Source organism: Adiantum capillus-veneris, chromosome 7 (assembly GCF_014529385.1).
Source record: "Adiantum capillus-veneris isolate H3 chromosome 7, ASM1452938v2, whole genome shotgun sequence".
NCBI classification, from domain to species: Eukaryota; Viridiplantae; Streptophyta; class Polypodiopsida; order Polypodiales; family Pteridaceae; genus Adiantum; species Adiantum capillus-veneris.
In genome coordinates, this window is record NC_140937.1 from 121,568,062 (window position 1) to 121,587,749 (window position 19,688).

The 19,688-nt window shown below is 49.2% G+C and overlaps 2 protein-coding genes across 2 annotated transcripts in view; both read left to right on the forward strand.

The window, feature by feature from the left end:
- The window catches only part of LOC147454535 (uncharacterized), a 291,300-nt gene that overhangs the window by 112,413 nt on the left and 159,199 nt on the right, over positions 1-19,688 (forward strand). Inside the window, exon 32 of the mRNA XM_086516456.1 lies at positions 16,573-16,740. Within this exon, the coding sequence (XP_086372582.1) occupies positions 16,573-16,740 (168 nt within the window). The remainder of the gene's footprint in view (positions 1-16,572; positions 16,741-19,688) is intronic.
- LOC147454536 (uncharacterized) lies at positions 13,861-14,496 on the forward strand. The gene has a single exon (XM_086516910.1). The coding sequence runs from the start codon at positions 13,861-13,863 to the stop codon at positions 14,494-14,496; it is 636 nt and encodes a 211-aa protein (XP_086373036.1).

Below are 19,688 nucleotides of genomic sequence, written 5' to 3' on the forward strand. Positions count from 1 at the left end.
CTAGTAGAGTCTAGACCTGTGTTCAGCCAGTTAAAGGTCTTCTTGCCCAAAGCTTGGTTGGGTTTGTGGTCATTGCATGACACATACAAGGCGGTCATTAGAGCGTCAAAGCGCACTAATGAGTCCTCTGAAGTACTACAACAGAAGACGTCAACCCTTGGTACCTAGTAGAAGTCCACCAACCTCATCACCCATACCTCCACATACGGCATCATCCATTCCTCCATCCGGTTCTACATCTTCCAGCTCACCTTCCTCAGTAAAGCTCTCTCCCATTTTGTTACAGCAATCTATTGAGCAACGGGCTCCTGAGCAAGGGGCCATGGAGGCGTTGGTTAGTGTTTTGGCCAAGGTAAACATCAACTTTCCTGCTTTCAAGGGACTCTCCTCAGAATATGCAGACGACCATGCAAGGAGGTTTGTATCTCTCTGTAGAGGTCGTGGTCTTAATAGAGAAGATGCTTATTTGGTACTCTTTCCATCTACCTTGGATGGCTTAGCAGAAGAGTGGTACAATCAGTTTGCAGAGAACCATTTTGCAACTTGGGCAGCTTTAAGACAACAATTCTGTGCAGCATTCAAGCCAGGTGACTACCAGGAAAAGGTTTTGTATGAGTTGGCCAACATGGTGCTCCAGCCATAGGAGACTTTTTCATAACTCATGACTAAAACTAAGTCTCTGGTTGCCAAGCTTCCTTAGCGACGACCGGGTGAATTTATGGTTAAGAAGTGTGTGGAGAAGGCTCTTCCCAAAACTTCTCCGCAAAAACTCCGAGAGTCTCCGACCTGACGCCACTCTGAAGGAGTTTGTCGCGGCTGCTAGTAGGATAGAGGGAGCTAGGAAGCTGTTCACCAACTCCCCTTAGGTAGAGACCCCCTCAGTGTTTTCGAAAATTCCTTCTGATCCGTTGACTTCTTTACGTAGGGAACTTGAAGCCCTAAAACTATAACGCACTCTTCAAGAGGAGAAATCAATCTTGCTTAGACAGGAGAAGCCCCCACGTCACGAGGCTTTGGATCAAATCAAAAGAGAGCTAGAAGAGCTTCGGTCTCAGCAAGAGACTAAAGCTATGGTATGGTGCAGCTCGTGTCGCTCTCCAGGCCACCCTCCACAGGACTGTCCCCTTCGGGCTTATTGCCACTTCTGTGAAAAGTCTGAGCATGAAGACAAGGACTGCTACTACCTCAAGGGATTGCGACAAATACAACAAAGTCTTGGTCCTTCTCCTCAACAAGGGCCAACACCTGCATCCAACATGGTTTCTCCCTATGGCCATCCACACCACATGCCACCTTTATTGTCAGCCCCTCCTATGCAAGGTATGTAGAGCACTTTTCCCTCTCAGAGCTTTTATCATACCCATGCACCCTCACCATCTCACAGCTTCTATGCCTCCACCTCCAACTCCATGCACCAAGAGCAAGGACAACCTCGCCCTTCGACTTGCCCATTGAATCGGCCCATTTTGTGCTACGGATGCGGGGAATATGGTCATTACCAAAGCAAATTCCCTTTGCCAAAAGGGTCCCCTCCCTGCCGTCATTGCCCTGAAACGAAGGATCACTACAGTAAGGATTGCCCTAAAATTTGTGCATCCATGGCTTCGAACCCAAGTCAAAACCAGAATGAGTTTACCTTTCCCAAGCTCAATCTAAAAGCAGTTAGCACCGTTCCTCAGCCGCCCCCTTCTACTCACGTGGTGACCCGTCAAAATAAGTTGCAGTTGGTAGAGGAGCCATCGGGTGTCCTCACTCGGGCCCAGAGAGCCGCTCTCGGTCTTAGCATTCTAGCAAGTTCAACTCCCTCACACATTTTCACAACAGTGGATACCCTGCCTTCAACTGATGACAATCCATCCCCCAAAGAAAGAATCCAAATCTCTGCTCTCTGATATTGATGATGCTTTCTTGGAAGCAGTTTCCGATCTACAAAAGATAAAGGGACCAGAGAAACCATTGGTAGAACAAGAAAATCTTAGAGCAGAGACAGTCTTGAAGAACACCTTCCAAGTGTCCCTCTATGACATGTTGCGACTAGATGCGAGTTTCAGAAGTGACACCCTTGCAGTTATTCAATACCTTTACTCCGGAGCAGGTCCTAGTGGCGGGCACCTTCCAGTGCGACCATCAGAGTCCTATATGATATCCAATGCCGCTGCTCCTCTCACTGATTATAGAAGCCCTCGCCTGACAGTGTCCGTTTTGGGTCGGAAATTCTTAGGAGTGATAGTGGATGGTGGATCTGGCATCAACCTGATGCCCGAGTTCACTATGTTAGCTCTAGGTCTATAGCCTACTCGCCCTGTTCCCTTCACAGTTACATTGGCCGACCAGCGGACAGTCTACCCACTGGGCATAGTGGACAATGTGCCTCTTCAGGTACAAGATTTCACTTTTAGTTTGGATTTTGTTGTGGTTCGTCTTCCCCAGGTTGAGGGCAGATTTCCCTTACTCATTGGTAGACCATGGTTGCGACACACTAAAGCACTTCATGATTGGGGAAACGATGCCATGTGGATACATAATCCTGGCTCCCAGATGCAACCCATTCGCCTAGAAGGAGGCGTGGATCCCGTCGTGCAACATAGTTCTTTGTCCCTAGCAACCAGACTTGAATTGGAACAACCTACTCCACCTGACGGATCAAACGAGGATCTGCTGGAATGGTTGGATGCTACCAAATCTATGCCTTGTTATGGAGTCTTTATTCAATCTTTGTCTGAAGGTACACCCTCTTCCAATGTTTCCACAGTATGTAAACCTAATGAGCCACCTGAGCGAGGAAAGTAAAAAGCTCGCGCTCGCTGCTGCTATGTTAGCCCCCCTGCGCCATCGCACCCCCCTCCCCCGCCCCCCGCCCCCCCCCCCCCCAAGCGCTGCCTTATCCTCCGCTGGCTGCCTCTCGCCCCCCCGCCTGCCCTCAGCCCCCGCTGCCCCCCCTCGCGCTGCCCTTGTCCTTGCCCGTCCGCCCGCCCTCAGCCCCAGCTGCCGCCGCCCGCCCACCGCCTTATCCCTTGCGCCCGTTTGTTGCCTGCCCGATTGCCCCAGCCCGCTACCCCCCCCCGCCCCCCGCCTCGGCCCGCTAGCCCGCCCGTTTGGTTCCTCCTCATCGGCAACTCTTTGCAGTTCGGCACTTTCGGCATTTGTCTCAATTCTTTGGAGCAGTGTTTGGCGCGCCCAATTGCAGCACCCTCCCGTCGCCCCCTTCTTACGCCACAGCAGTAGACACAGATGGAGATTCCAGCTTCGCCACAGAGGGACTTGCCAGTAGCCCCCTCGCCCGACCCCGCTGAGTCCACCATTCGAATTGCTATCTTGCCTACAGAGCAAGCGAGCCTTGCCGCAGAGGTAGAGCGATTGCAGGCGACCTCGGTCATCTGCAAGATTCTCGGCACCCGTCCTAGCAGAAGAGAGCTGCGAGACCTTCTCCAGGCCCATCTTCTCGCAGAGGCGGGCAAGACTTGGATGTTCAGATTCTCGGACGGGGTTACTATCAGATCGAGTTTGAGTCCTCCGAGATGGCGTCCAAGGTCATTGCTATGAGTCCACTGGCCATCCGAGCATCACGTGCCCACTGTCGACATAGTTTTGACCCAGCTTCGGATGTTCTAGTAGAGGAGGCAGACATCCCCATCTCCGTATGCTTTCCGGGTTTACGGAGGGAGTACTTACCACTTCTTTCAAGGATCGGTTCCGCCATTGGGACTGTCCTGGAGACACCTCGTACGGCAGCATCAGTAGTTGCCAAGGCGGCTGGCATTCCCTCAGTTCGAGTTTTGGTCAGAGATACCCACACGCTCCCGAAGGTTATCCTTTTACCTCAGGTGAGTGGGGGTTGGTTTCGACCAAGTATGGAGTACTCGGGCCTCCCGAACCAGTGCTTCATTTGCCGACAGATGGGCCATCTAGAGAAGGCTTGTCCACAGAGGAGGCCGCGACCTGCACCACAGCCTCAGCCCCAGCCTGCCAGGGCTGGCCCGCAGCCACTGCCCGCAGCCACAGCCAGCGGCACAACGCACAGATGCAGAGCCACCCTCCGAGCCTGGGGCTCCAGCGGAGGAGGGGTGACAGCAAGCCCGTGGTTGACGACGTCAGGGGCCACAGCGTCAGCCTGGCACTCAGAGTGGCCCTCTGGTGCCTACTCAGCAGCAGTGGGTTCCCACGGGGAACTGTTTTGGTCCTCTTGAGCAGGAGGAGATCCCTGCGCCAGCCCCCACCTCCGTTTCTCCCTCGACAGCCGCTCCCCCCCCCCCCCCCCCCCCCCCCCCCCCCCCCCCCCAGAGTTCCCCCCCTCTTCCTCATCCTCCCCGCCTTCTGCTCCCGTCGCCTCTCCACCTCGCCCCTCTACCTCTGTTGCCCCATCTCACCCCTCTTCTCCTCCACTTTCCCCAGCTCCTTCTCCCCCCCCTCCTGCTCCAATTTCACAGTCGGCTCAAGAGACTGGTCCTTCTCCGGCGGCTAGGAGGTCTCTTGGCAGCGCCTTTGCCGCGAGTCGCCTAGCGAGAGAGGGTCAGCCTTTGTTGCGGCCCCCTTTGCAGATTCAGACATCCTCCCTTGCAGCTATCCCTCGTGGGCTGACAAGCATTGACATCCAACGCCGCTGGGACTTCTTCGACAATGGGTTCACTCGTTTTCTCGGCGATTCCGTAGCAGACCATGAGGCAGTCTGCTTTAGGGTCCATGTTTTGTTCCTCGCGGCTAGGGGGACAGAGGCCTTGGACTCAGCAGTTGGTTTCTCCTTCCCCGTCTGTGGTAGGGCCGACACAGAGTGGTCCCTCGACTCAGTGGTGGGATGGTTGTATACACAGGTCTTAGAGTTCTCTCACCACATGGGAGAACTTGGAGTTACAGATTTGCTACAGATTAGAGCCGCATTCGGCGATGTGGTCAGATTTTGCGTGGACGATATGATACCTTTTGGTCAGCTGCTTTTGGACCTGGAGGCATCTAGGGTGGGGTATGTATGACTATTGCGAACTCATTGCAGCAGGCCATTGTGGGCAGAGGGATTATTGTGCCAGGCAGGGCTCAATGGATTACTATGTAGGTTCAGGGTGGCCTTGTGGGCTTCCTGAACATCTATGCGCCCAATGTGGCGAGTGCTCGTGTAGAGTTTTGGTCACAGATTGTTGAGTCTTTGCCGCAGGCCGATCATTGGTGCATAGGAGGGGACTCAAACATATTGGAAGACCCTTCTGATAGGATTGGTGGCAGCCATGCTACTGTGCATGGAGTCGAGTTGGCAGCTTGGGAGAGGTTGTGTATGACTTTGAGGGTCTCGGATACATGGCAGCACTCTGGTTTTGTGAGGCCCCCAGACAGTCTTGCCTTCTCTAGATCGGCCTTGTTCCTCGAGCTTCAGGGTGGGGGACGATTATAGCGAGTTGCAGTAGAGGCCCTGCAGGTAGTAGAGTGTTGTTTTCAGAGGATCCGAGTTGTGGGCATCTGTGGGAGGACTTGCGTCATAGACCCTGACCCAGCCGCTCTAGAGACTGGACACTGGAGGCTATGGGCTTGGGAGTGTTGTCCACTGGCACGACTACAGTGGGATCCTGGTGAGTGGCTATGGAGGGACCCCTTCTCCCTTCTCTTCTGCAGACCACCCAGGATCCCCCTTCTTTCAGTACACTGTTCGACTTGAACGTCATATACTTGCAGCACAGAGAGAGGCCCGCCCCGCTGCAGCACGTCATTGGCAGGAGGAGGGCCTCACAGTCGAGTTCTTGGCAGCCTTTTGACAGAGGCTGTGGGACTCCAGACAGCCGAGGCGCGTCACTTTGTTTCAGTGGTTGGTTGCACAGAGAGCTACAGCAGTAGGGAGATGGCTTGTGCATAGTCGTCTCTCGGCCGCATGTGCAGCCTGTGACCAGTTGGTGGAGAGTCAGCGTCATTGCCTTTGGGATTGTCCCTCGGCCCAGCAGGTGTGCCTACGAGTTCTTCGGCTGATGCCTACTCTCTCCACGGCTAGACAATGCACTTGGGGGGCAGCGGCTTGGTCCACTCTCACGGGCCCGGCACTTCAGTTTGAGCTATCTTCCACCAGCAGGATGATAGTGATACAGGGGGGGGCGTCCTACACTCTAGCCTGCTACAGAGCTTACTCCACAGGAGTGGTGCAGTGAGAGAGAGGAGTGTTGGGAGCTCATCAGTGGCCTGACACTTTGGTTCATCTGGCGGGCCCGCTGTTTCCGCATTTTTGAGGCCCGCTTTGTGCCGCCAGTAGAGACTGTTCGTGACTTTTGGCTAGAGCTGATCCATACTCTCAGAGGATAGCTTGAGGGACTACAGGGCAGCTCCAACCGCATGCGGGAGTGCCGCGAGGCTTTCCTTCGACTATGGCGCCCTGGGCCTTTCTACACCATTGTCCAGGGTGTGCTCAGATAGCACTACCGACCACCTGTGTGGCTCTTCCCTCCTCCCATCCCTTGATTTAGCCTCATTGTATATATGTTGTTCTTTCATTGGGAGAGTCTCCCCATCATGTTTGTTGTAGCCCTCTCTTGCAGAGGTGGTTGTAGCCCTACGGGCAGCTTTCATTAACTAATAGAAGGATCTTTTTCTCGGAAAAAAAAAAATGAGCCACCTGAGCCAGCTCAAAGGGTAAGGGTCACAGAAGCTACTCCCCGTGCGCCCTTGGTGGTAGCCTTTGGAGTTGGTGAACCTATGAAGAATCATGGAAAGAAATCTCCTCTACAAGAGTTCCCCCCTTCACCATCAACCCGTGTCTGCTTCTCCGACCAAGACAAAGCTCTCCTCTGTGTCTAGCAAACTCCCTTCACAAAGCTGCCTCAAGACGGGATACAACAAAAACCATGTTGATTTCTGGCTTGGTGAATTCCGTGATCGTGATCATGTTATCTCTCTGCTTAATGCCATCTCCTCTCACTACCCCTCCCTCCCTCCTCGCCCTACCAGGTCCCCCTCACATCTCGTCCCCCTACCCTTTCCTCTATCTTCTCCCACCTCACCCCCTATCCACCCCTTTTCCCCCTCTCCCATATCTTCTCCCACCTCGCCCCTACCCACACCCCCTACCCACCCCTCGCCCCCCCCCCACAAGCCTTCGCCCCCCTACCCACCTCTGCCCCCCCCCCCCCCTTTCCCAACTCGCCTTACCCCCCAACTCGCCCCCCCCTTGCCCAACTCGTCTCTACCCCCTCCCAGCTCGCCCCTCCCCCCTCTCCCAACTCGTCCCTCCTTGCCCAACTCGTCCCTACCCCCTCCCAACTCGCCCCTACCCCTGTCTCCCAACTCGTCCCCCCTCTCCCAAGTCGCCTACCCTCCCCAACTCGCCCTACCTCTCCCCAACTCGTTCCCCCCCCCTCACCAGCCTCGCCCCTATCTCCTCCCACCTCGCCCCATACCTACCTCTCGCCCCCCTACCCACTCAACCTCGCCCCTACCCACCCCCTTCCACCCCTCTCCCTTATCTAATCCCCCCTCGTCCCTACCCACCCAATCTCCCTCTCTCGCCTCTATCTAGCCTAACCACCACCTACCCACCCTTCCCCTATCTACTCCTTCCCCTCCAGCCAACTACCCAACTGCAACTAACTGCAATTCGGGTGCCTTGTGGGATTACTTAATCTAGGGAGTCTTCTGTTTCTACCTTCTGGTTAGCTTACCTCATTCAGCCGGGGTCATTACTGCTTCAACATAACTTGCAAATATCGACATTGCTTTATTGGCACTGCTTCAATATAACTTGCAAATATCGACATTGCTTCATTGGTACTTCTTCAACATATCTTGCAAATATTGACATTGCTTCATTGGTACTTCTTCCTGGGAACTCAAAATCTTCTCCAAACATCACCCTCTTCAATCAGATTGTACTGCGTTTTTCTAGTGTTTCACAGTTTTCCCTAGTTTCATTGATCTATCTCACCAACATCACCATCTTCAGTTAGAGTGTACTGCGTTTTTTTTCTGGTGTTTCACTATTCTCTCTAGTTTCCTCGATCCTCTCATCGAGACGGTGAGCGGTCTTGTGGCGGGCAACCTGTAGCAGGCTACAATGTCACTTTCACAGGACACACAGTTAGTACAATTGGTCTGGTCTGGTTCACACAGAACGGACTCTCTGGATTGGGCAGTGACACGTGGCAGGAATACGGACGATCGTCTAGTGGACATTGTGGCCAGGTCACCACCACCACTCAGTTTGGAGATAGACTTAGATGGCTGACATTTATGAGCCGTTGGTGGCTCTTTATGGTGGGACATATGAGTAGTAGCTGTTGGGTCATCATGATCATCTTCTTCATATATGATCCAGCGTCGTCGTCTAGAGCAGCGAGTCTATACACACAGCATGTCTGCACTATCTGTGCACATTTGAGCCTCAACACCCCCATTGTACCCGTGAGTTTTAGGCTGGAGCTGAGTGCGCTGCCAGGCCAGACTCTGTACCGGTTCCTTTGAGATAGTCGAGTCCATATGTTCTGGTCTGCTATTGTGTCTCTGTGTTGATTTGTTGTTATCTATTGTTTCCTGTGTTTCCATTCTGTTTTGAGTGAGATGTCACGCACATTGCACTGAGGAGCACCCACTGTAAAGAGCACGACACACTATCCGCGCTACAGCCATATGCTAAATGTGTATCCTTATAGCTGAGCCTTACTACAAAGCCATTTGCCGTGAGTTGGAGAAAAGCCATCTTTGTGCCCAACTCCTGAGTACTCTCTATCCAAGTCCTGCTGGTGTCCATTTGAATCAATTCGTGGCGGATAATTCTAGTAATCTCTGTCCGTGTCACTATGAGAGAAGGGATCTCCAAAGTGTAATAGAAGGGAGGTAGTTTTTCCATGCTAAAACCATGCATCTGGAACCAAGAAGTCGTTTGTCCATACTACCAGGCCGTGTCTCCCTGTAACGCCAATTGTCGGGAAGATTCAAGAGCAAGCCAGGTAGATCTGTTTCTGGGAAGGTCCCACAAGCTATGTGTGAAAGAGATTGACCTAGTAAGTGCCTCAAATCTCCCGGAGCGGCAGCTAGCTCTGCTCTAATAATCTCATGAGATACTCACGCCTTGGCTCTAATCATATGGGAAATCATAGATACCAAGGGCCTGTCCACCTTTCCATCCATTGGTGTTGCCAACTCTGCCGTGACAACCAACTGAGGGGCCCTAAAGTATCAAAAATCCTAAGTTTGGTCCGAGGTTCCTAAAATTGAACTTGCGAAAACATCCTCTCAAGTCTGGCCAAGGTTGCATAGGCTCTAGTCTCTGTTGCTCTTCTTAGCGAAAAAACTGGCCTACTGAAAACTACCCCCCAGATAAGTATATGCAACTGTATACTCCAAATCTCCTACAAGCTCTAGGTCGCATAAGCTCTAGTCAGTCTAGTCTCTATTGCTCTCCCTAACGAAAATCTCGGCCCATTGAAGACAACCCCAAGGTAAGTGTATGCATTTGTATACTCTACAATCTCCTGACCATATGTGAAAGTCGGTGCTGATCTCCTGATCCGCTGTGGTGCAGTGTTAAACACCATAACCTTGGTTTTACCAAGGTTTACAGACGATCCACTATCCTCTGCAAAACTGTGTAATGCATCCAACTGTCGTGGCATACCCTCTAGTGAGTCAAATATCAACACAATATCATCAGCATATAACAACAATGGGATCCACGTCCCTGCCAGCTGGGCACCTCTATCACCCTCTTTGTCAATGTAATCAGATACCTCATCAACATACATACCAAATAGAGTAGGAGACGATGGGCAGCCCTATTTCACCCCAATGGTGGAGTGAACTAAATCAGATATCTCCTCCGGGGTGCGTACATGTCCCATCACTGATCTGTATAGAGCCATAATCTCCCAAATCAACACTATAGGCACCCCCATCTCCTGCAGTCCTGCGCATCAATCGAGCTCTCCGTACCATGTCAAATGTTTTGCATAAATCCACCAAGCTACAATAAATCCGTCTCCCATGTGACTTGCCCTCCTCAATGATGGCTGTGTGTGTAGAATATGATCAAGAGTGGAGACACCCCTCCAAAAAACGGCCTGGCCCTTTACCCGTACACCCTCACCCTCTGCCCAATTACTCAACTGCTATCCAAGAATGGATGCATACAACCGTGCCAATGTGTGCCCAACCATAATAGTGCGGTAATTCCCAGGCTTTGTAGGATCACCTGCCTTGAAAATAGGCACAATAGTAGACAACCTCCAAGTCTCAGGTAACGCCTCACACATGGCACGATTGAACAACATTGCAAGAACCTCTACCAGCATATCTCTAGCATGTATAAAGTGCTCTGCTACTAGACCATCAGGATCATATGCCCTACTGGTCCTCATCCTGTCAATGGCTCTCTTTATCATCTTAGTGGTAAAGAAGGTGCTGGTAGGTGGGCATGGCTCTGTAGGATCTAGAGGTTCGTGTCGAGGAACTGTATATAATGATGTCGGCATACTGGCCCCACACTTCAAGAGAAGTAATCACTAGGGAAGGGGAGTGCTCATGAAAGAATCGCCATGACTCTCCTGAGTCTCTACTCAAGAACAGCTGATACAAGGCTCACTCCATCTGGGCCAAGTAAGCTCGTTTCTTCCATCGCACAAGGCGCCGGAAGCAAGCGGAGACTGTCTTAAGGGTCCCCATGCTAGTATCTAAGCACCACCTTGCTCCCGTTGTAAATCATCAATTCGTTGCCCAATCGGTTGGTTCAGGAGTCTCTCTCTCTCTCTCTCTCTCTCTCTCTCAGCCTCAGCGATGACCGTACTCTCTCAAAGCTTGCACATATAAGAGAGGTAATGCCAGAGATTACAGCGGCAAGGGAGAAGGGAAAGATAGCCTTCTACAAAGATGGTCGGGTGGTGATTGTAGAGCGGCGTGTTGCATGACGATGCAAGACCTACGGGACCACACTGAAGATTGCTACTTGCAATTGTAATGGGTCTATGAGGTTGGACGTTGGTGCATTTGAGGACAGTTTCAGAGACAGAGACATTGTATTCTTCTCAGAGACTCACCAAGCCCCTAGAGAGGTAATGCCAAATGTGGTGGGATATAGATGGGAGACAGCCCATAGGACAACTACGAGATCTGAGCATGGGAGTAGAGGTTCAAGAGGAGTAGCAATGCTATTTAGATAGAAGCTACAGCCACTACTACATATTGTACGGAGAGATGAGCATGCTAGATACATGTGGGTGAGATTAAGAGCTGACACAGGTCGATTTCTATACATTGCCATATGTTACTTTCCTCCCAGTACGTTAGTATATGCTGCATTCATAGGGCAGTCGCCTTTCTCTATACTAGACGATGACATATGGGAGTTTTCTAGGGATGGTGATATCATTCTCCTAGGGGACTTCAATGCCCGAACGAGCAACCCTCAGAGAGTCTTCTATGACACTTTAGATGAGATGCTTAGAGAGTTGGATGTGGGTGAGTTGGGGCTTGACAGACACTCACATGACAAAAAGCAGACGGAGTATGGGAGATACCTCATGGAGATGACGACTATACATGGGTTAGCCATACTTACAGAGATTTCCTAGAGCAGCCGGTTTCACATGCTTTCCACACAAACATGGGGCCAGTACAGTGGACTATGTTATGACACAACTGAGCTTTGTCCCTTGCATTCAGGATTTCACAGTGGGCGTTGGCCAGTAGGCATAGTAGTGGATCATGCTCTCTCGACATTGTCCGTTTCATTTCAATATATTACAACCTAGACATCAGGAGGCAGGTCACACACCCGTTATACATTTACACCAGAGACTGATTCCGTTTATACAGAGGAGATCGGGGACCGTCTATGAGAAGGCACAACTGGCATAGTTGGTACAGGCCTCTCAGTGGAGGAGTGCACCACTCTACTGACTGAGACACTCGATGGTGCTGCATCAATGGCATACCCACACACTCAGCCGGACAAGAGACGACATTTTGGGAGCATGCCCCAAAATAGTTGGTATGATGAGGAGTGCAGAGAGATGACAGCCCAGCTTCAGAGGGATCTACTTTTAGGAGTCATCACTTACAGATAGTCTCGGATTGCTTCCCGGCGCCTTGTACGACGGAGGAAGCAAGCTTACCCAGCTCAGATGGAGCAAGACTTATATCAGATGTTCTTGAGTACGGACTCGGGAGAGGCATGGCGACTCTTTCATGAGCACTCCCCTCCCCCAGTGATTACTTCACTTGATGTGTGGGGCCAATATGCGACATCGTTATATACGGTCCCTGGACAAGAACCCCTTCCAGATCCTACAGAGCCATACCCAACTACGAGCACCTTCTTTACCAATCGGATGGTACACAAGGCCATTGACAGGATGAGGACCGGGAGGGCATATGATCATGACGGTCTAGTAGCGGAGCACTTTATACATGCTAGGGATATGTTGATGGAGGTTCTTGCAGTGTTGTTCAATCGTGCCATGTGTTAGGGGCTACCTGAGACTTGGAGGTTGTCTACTATTGTGCCTATCTTCAACGCAGGTGATCCTACAGATCCTAGGAACTATCACACTGATATGGTTGGACACACATTGGCACGGTTGTATGCATCCATTCTTGAGCAGCACTTGAGTAATTGGGCAGAGGGTGAGGGTGTACGAGCAAAGGGTCAGGCCAGTTTCAACAGGGGTTTCTCCACTCTTGATCATATTCTGACACTGAGAGCCATCATTGAGGAGGGCAGGTCACATGGGAGACGGATTTACTGTAGCTTTGTGGATTTTCGCAAAGCATTTGACATGGTACCGAGAGCTCGATTGATGCCAAGACTACAGGAGATGGGGGTGCCCATAGAGTTGATTTCGGGGATTATGGCTTTGTACAGAGCAATGATGGTACATGTACGCCCTCTGGAAGGGGTATCTAATTTAGTTCACTCTGCTATTGGGGTGAAACAGGGCTGCCCATTGTCTCCTACTCTATTTGGTATGTATGTTGATGAGGTGTCTGATTACATTGACAGAGAGGGTGACAGAGGTGTCCAGCTGGCAGGGACGTGGATCCCATTGTTGTTATATGCTGATGATATTGTGTTGATATCTGACTCACCAGAGGGTATGCAGCGACATTTGGATGCACTACACAGTTTTGTAGCGGATAGTGGATTGTGTGTAAACCTTGGTAAAACCAAGGTTATGGTGTTTAGCACACCACGCCACAGTGGATCAAGAGATCAGCACCTACTTTCACATATGGTCAGGAGATTGTGGAGTATACAGATGCATACACTTACCTGGGGGTAGTCTTTACTGGGCTGAGATTTTCTTTGAGAAGAGTAGTAGAGACTGGACTGACCAGAGCTTATGCGGCTTTGGGAGGATGCATTCGCAGGTTCAGTTCCAAGAACCTAGGACAAAGTTATGGCTCTTTGATACTGGTTGCCTCTACTATGCTATATGGGGTGCAGGTTTGGGGACCTTCTGTAGGCCAGGATGCCTGGAGATGTATGGAGAGGCCCTTGGTATCTATGATCTCTCAGCTGATTAGAGCGAAGGCTTCCGTACCGCATGATATCAGTCGAGCGGAGTTAGCTGTCCCCCTATGGAGATTGAGGTGCTTATCAAATCAGTCTCCTTTGTACACACCCTATGGGATACTACCAGAGATAGATATGCCAGGTTGGCTCTAGAGTCCTCCAGATAGTTAGCTCTACTGAGGGATACATCATGCTGGTATGCACACATGACATCATGGTTTCAGACACATGGCTTCACCATGGATAGCAGGCTGCCTCCATTTCAGTACTCTCTACAGGCACCCTTGATGTCTCTGACACGGGTGGAGATTAATAGACTCATTTGTCAGGATCTGATCTAGCTGGACACGAAGAGGACATGGATAGAGCCGGGACAGGAGTTGGGAACAAAGATGGCTTTCTATAGAGAGCATCTTCTCCACCTCACAGGGGATGGGTTTGTGATTCGACCTAGCTATATGGACACACATCTTTCTCATGGTTTGCGTTGTGGCATTGGCCAGATAGGCACATCCTCACATCAGCTCAAGACTGAGACTAGCAGATTCAAAGGGATACCACCAGATAGCAGGATATGCCGCTTATGTCATCTAGAGCCAGAGACAGAGTTACATTACGTATGCCATTGCACAGTGTACTTTGAGATACGAGGCCATTTTCATTGTCTATTCAGAGAGGGTTGTGGGCCTCTATCTAGGGTTATGAGTTATGAGGATCAGAGATGTCTTGGATTGTATCTACTTGAGTTACACAGGCATAGAGACACTTTACTGAGGAGAGATGGAGAGAGACAGTCCCAGAGACAGATTATAGATTTCTTTACACTAGATATTGGACACCCAGAGGAGCAACCACCATTGCAGAGCTCTGCTCACACTCATACTACCATTACTGGCATTCTCATAGACCGAGCATTGGAGCTAGGGAGATCTAGACGACCGAGATTGAGGAGAGGAGCTACACAGTATCGACGGAGACTACAGCAGAGGATTCGAGCTATAATTTCTCGACGTTCAGAGTGCATATGAGGATGGATCTCTACCATATCTCTCCCCCCCCCCCCCACATTGTACTAAGCACCTTTTGTATTAGCTTACAGTCCCAGTTTGTAGTTGTATTTTTGTTTCAGTTCTTTTGATTCCGGACATGGTATCAGATTCACTATGTTGTAACAGCTTGGTCTCATAGGTCATTTTGGCCTTTTGAAGACGTTGATATATCATTTCATTTCATTTCATTTATCTCTCTCTGTCTCTCTCTTCACTAGATATGGGACAGCTAGAGGAGCAGCCATCACTGCAAAGCTCGGCCCCCACTCATTCGACCAGTACCGGCACTCTCATCGACCGAGCACTGGAGCTACGGAGATCTAGAATGCCACGATGGAGGAGAGGGGCTACATAGCATCAACGGAGACTAGAGCAGAGGATTCGAGCCATACTCTCTCGACATCCAGAGTGCAGATGAGGATGGATTCTAGTAGTAGTAGAATTTTTGTTCTAGTATTTTTGTAGCAGACATGGTATCAGATTCACTATTTTGTATCAAATTGGTCTCAAATGTCATTTTGGCCTTTTGAAGACGTCAATATAGCATTTCATTTCATCTCTCTCTTTCTTTCGTGTGTGCTCCCTATTGCTCTACGCTTCTGCATTGTTGACTTTGATACTACCTCCCTTCCACGTTCCCTTGTATGCCTAGGTGGATTTAAGGACTTTGAGGCTATTTCCTCTACAGAAAGTATTTCAAGCATTGAATGCTCTCAAGCACATACATACTCTTGCTCTAAATTGCTGCATAAAAGCTAGAGATTTGAGTTTAGGATATCACTGATTTAATCAAAGCATTGATTAGGCTTCCTGAGGCTAGTCAAAGCATGCATAGGCTCCATGGAAAGCTCTTGAAATGGACTATGCTTTGATGTGTGTGTAGATGCGAAGGCTCGAATGTATCCAAAGCTATAAGCTCAACAAATGAGAGGGTTTATGGACGATGCAAGCGGTCAAAAGATAAAAATCTTAAACTTAATCACACCAAGCACTAGTGGTTACACCAAGTGAGGGTAGTGGCTCATTGGGATTACCAAGATCATGCCCAAACCTTGATTATCAATGAGTGTAGGTATGTTTATTGCTAAAGAATTTAAGGGAAAATTATTATTAGCGATCAACCATACAATGATGCTCAATTTAGCATGGAGAATAGACAGAGATTAAGGTTTATGCTTATACCAACATGATGATGGCTCTAATACCAGCTGAAAGGAGAATTGATCTATGGAGTATTACACAATGAACCATTCATGTTGGTAATGAACATAGTGATTGCATTAGATCGAGAGATAATACAAGTTTAGCATGTGGCTTTGTATAGGCTCAAGGTGGAAGGTGGCAATAAATGGTGAAATGGATATACACCACATGTGGAAAAGGGAAAATAGAATGTGGGCTACAATAAGTAGCACGTATAGCATGTGGCTAGAATGTGGGCTACAATAAGTAGCACGTATAGCATGTGGCTATAATGAGTAGCAAGTGTGAAGCTTACAGGTGTCCATGGGGGAAGTGTGACTATGCACATAAATGCTTGGCTTTAAGGGATTCTTCTCGGTGCGAATGTAAGCTAAAGGCATATTCCACAAACAATATGACTTAAGAGCATACCTTGAGTGATCTTGAAGTGGCATTTGTTGAAGTGAATTTTGGGACATGTTTCATGGGATTTTGTAAAGATAGTCGCCATCAGCGTGAGACGCTCATCAAAACTTTCTCGAGGTGTAGAGGCATTGAGCATGCTAGAAGCTGGAGAAGTCATTCATAAAGATTTGTAGGAACTAGTTTGACAATGGACGTACTTTGGAAAGTTTTGGTAGATACGTGCAATTGAACTGTGGTGATAGTCTCAAGCGTGTTTTGTTGCAATAAAAGGAGCACGATTTTATGGCAGGACCCTTTGTTGTGATCTTTACTGTTTTCTGTAAACGTTTTGTAATACCTGTGGAAAAGCATTAGAAGAATTACTAAAATGCATTTGGATTGGAGAGTGATTTACTGTCACTCGTTCACTTTTTTGTGCCTTATTTACTTAATCCATATTTTCTACAGGTAGAAATAGCAAAGAACTATGGTATATCAGAGTGGAGAGAAGATCTTGGAAAAATGCTCAGAAAGGCTGGCGAGCTGGATAAGCAAGTTATGTTCCTTTTCACAGATACTCAAATCAAGCTTGAAGGCTTTGTAGAAGACATCAACTCTCTTTTGAACACAGGAGAGGTGAATTCTGGGTGATTTCATTTGGGTACAAATAAAAGCTTTCACACATTCTGTTGCATACATAACTGCTGTGTGGGCTAAGTTCTGAATGACCGTTTGATCTCTTATCCCTGAAGGCTAGATCCAACATGTACAGCATAATAGGCAACAAAGTAGAGGCAGCTCAGAAATAAAAGTACCTCATGTATCAGGTCTTTTTTCCTGGGGAAAACAGAGCATTATCAGGGCCTTTGCACACTACCAAAACAAAATGGGTGCCCATCCAAAATAAGGTGGCCCATTTTCCAATGGCAGTTTGGACAGATATGCTACACACTACTGACAAAACAGCGCTGCATGTGATTGGCCGAGAGCAGAGAGCAGAAGGGAGAGCGTGGCAAGTCCTCCGCCAAATCTGGGCGCTGTGAACCCCTCGTCCAAAACCCTGCTTGAAATGGCACCGCCAGTACGGATCCATGTCTTGTGGAGTTTCAGCAGTGTGTAATGCGCACAGCACCCAAATCAGACGTGTCACAGCCTCATTGGGCGTTGGAGGCTGTTTTGGTGAGCATAGTGTGTAAAGGCCCTCACTGGCTTGAGTCAATAGGGGCAGTACAGACCATGACATGCACCTTGGAACATACTTTTTGAAGAGAGGTGTGGGTGGAGGGTAGCGAGTAATCCAGCTCCAAACTGTCTGCATGTAGAAGATAGAAATGCACTCTGAAAGTGTGCTTCCCCGCTGGTTAAAGGATCCAGTGGGTGCGTCATAAACAAGGGGAAATCTACGAACCAGCTTCAATCATTATGTTGGCTGCCCCGCTGGTTAAAGGTTCCAGTAGGTGCGTCATAAACACTGGGGAAGGTATGAAGCAGGTTCAATCATAACGTTGGCAGCATGTATGCGCTGGAGCAAGGTTGAAACTCAAGATGTGTGCAAGAAGCCTTCCAAATACACAAAACGTCCATATTGACAACAGCAGAAAACACCTGATTTCTTTGGTGTGGTTTATAGAGCTGAGCAGTCGCTGGAAGCATGACCACTTCTGGATTGTCTTGTAGAGCATTGCTAGTTGTGTGCGTAAGTGCGGTTAGAGTTTCTTGGTTTCTGTGTTGTCTGATTGCATAAGTTGACTCCATAAGGGCTTATGGCGTGAAAATTGCAGGCATGATTGCTACATTACAAGTAGTTTATAGTTTGCCAAGATTTTGTTTAACTTGAATGGCGCTCACAAAAGCTTTCTTTCTGAGGAGCCTTTTTGTTTTGATGGGGATTGAGGTACCTTTGAAGAAGACAACCGGTTAGAGAGGTTAAAATCAAGTGCTGTCCTTCATCCTGGGTAAGCACTCCACAGGTCTCTGAGGAGAGCAGTTGTTCCTAAGGAGACACTACATGTGCAGAGGGTGGAGGTTGGGGTGTAGATGTGGAAACATAAGCCATATTGATGGGAAATGTGAAGTCTATACCATTAAGTGGGTTGGTGGATGTCAATGGCCTCATCTTGAGGAAGTCCCTTGTATAGTGGCCTTTAGACAGAGGGAAGTGTTGGCATGGGGGTGCACATTCAGGTGGGGGCACCGACCATTGGCCATATCCCCCACATCTATAACATAAAACCCCGGTGATTAGAAGAGCGGTTGGGAGGCCAAGGAGGCTGGGGGCCTTTTGGTACTGAGGTGGAAGCAGGGGCAGGTGTGGGTTCGAAAATGGATGAGATGCTAGGAATGTGTAGTACCTCATAGCATTAGTTGGTAAAGGTGTTTACAGCAATGGGGTAGCTGATTAAGGGACCCATATGGTGTAAGCATGGGGATTAGCTGTTGTTTAAGTTATGCGAGCCCCTTGATATAACAGTAGTGCTTGTTTGCATGTCAACATTTTGCACAAAATCTGGATTGGCCATTTGTTGACAATCTTGGGGAGGGTGCCCTGCAGTGTGACAAAAATTGTAGCAGACATGAGTTCAAGACTCCTGCTAGGCCTGAGATTTGTCAGCCATTTTTGGAGCCGAATGATAGCTTCCTTTTGAGGAGACTTCCAAAGAGGGGGGCACGCATCTTGAACACCTTTTGGATCTTCAATGCCTCCAGATCCTTCCTTGTTTTAGACAAGGGATCCACAAAGTCCACCAGGGTAGCATTGTCCCTTGAGCACTATCGCATTTTCTACTCAGTAGCCCACAGAAGAGCCTTTTTCTACCCACTTAACGGACCATGAAATCCTGAGGCTACTGAGGTAACTTTTTAACAAAGCCTTATCCTGGTTATTAGCTCAACTCTCACCAAAGCGTTGTTCCAGATTCTCTACCTCGTGGAGAGGCTGTTCACTGCAGCTTCTTCCAGGCCAGAAGCCTTTGCAAAAGGCGGTTTTTAGTGCATCCATGTTCTATTCTAAAACCTGGTTTTACCATTTATGCCAGACTATCCAGAGTAGAGGAAATCAACACCAAGTAGACATTATGCTGGTTGAGACCTCGTCCCTGGAAAAGAGATGTGAAATGCCGCATAGGATCATTTGAATCTTCAGCGGAGAGGCCTTTTTTACTCAGGGAACCTGGGAACCTGATGTTGACTTTTTCCAAGATGTTATTCAGATCATCTTCTATGACTTCTGAGGACAAGGGTAGGGTGGGAGAGCAAGGAGCTGTGATGGGTCTTAGGAGACAGGGGTGGTGGGGTGGAAGGCTAGGATTTGAGTCCTGTGTTTGGGGTGGGCATAGGGTGTCAGTGGAGGGGAAGGGTACCAAGGGCGACTGGAGGGGAAGTTCTTGGGGACAAGAAACTTTGATTTGGTGAGGAACCAAGACGTCGTGGCCCGCCTAAGGTACACTTTGAGTGGGCTCATGAGTGGACCCATGAATGGACTCACTCAGGGATCAGTAGACTATGTGCGAATATGGGTTATACATGAGTTACTTTCTGTTGGAGACAGGTACTTTACTAACCACAGGCCAAATGGACTAAAAGGG

Coding starts and splice junctions, on each gene's coding strand:
- LOC147454536 (XM_086516910.1), top strand. CDS start 13,861: ATGGCTTTCTATAGAGAGCATCTTCTCCACCTCACAGGGGATGGGTTT.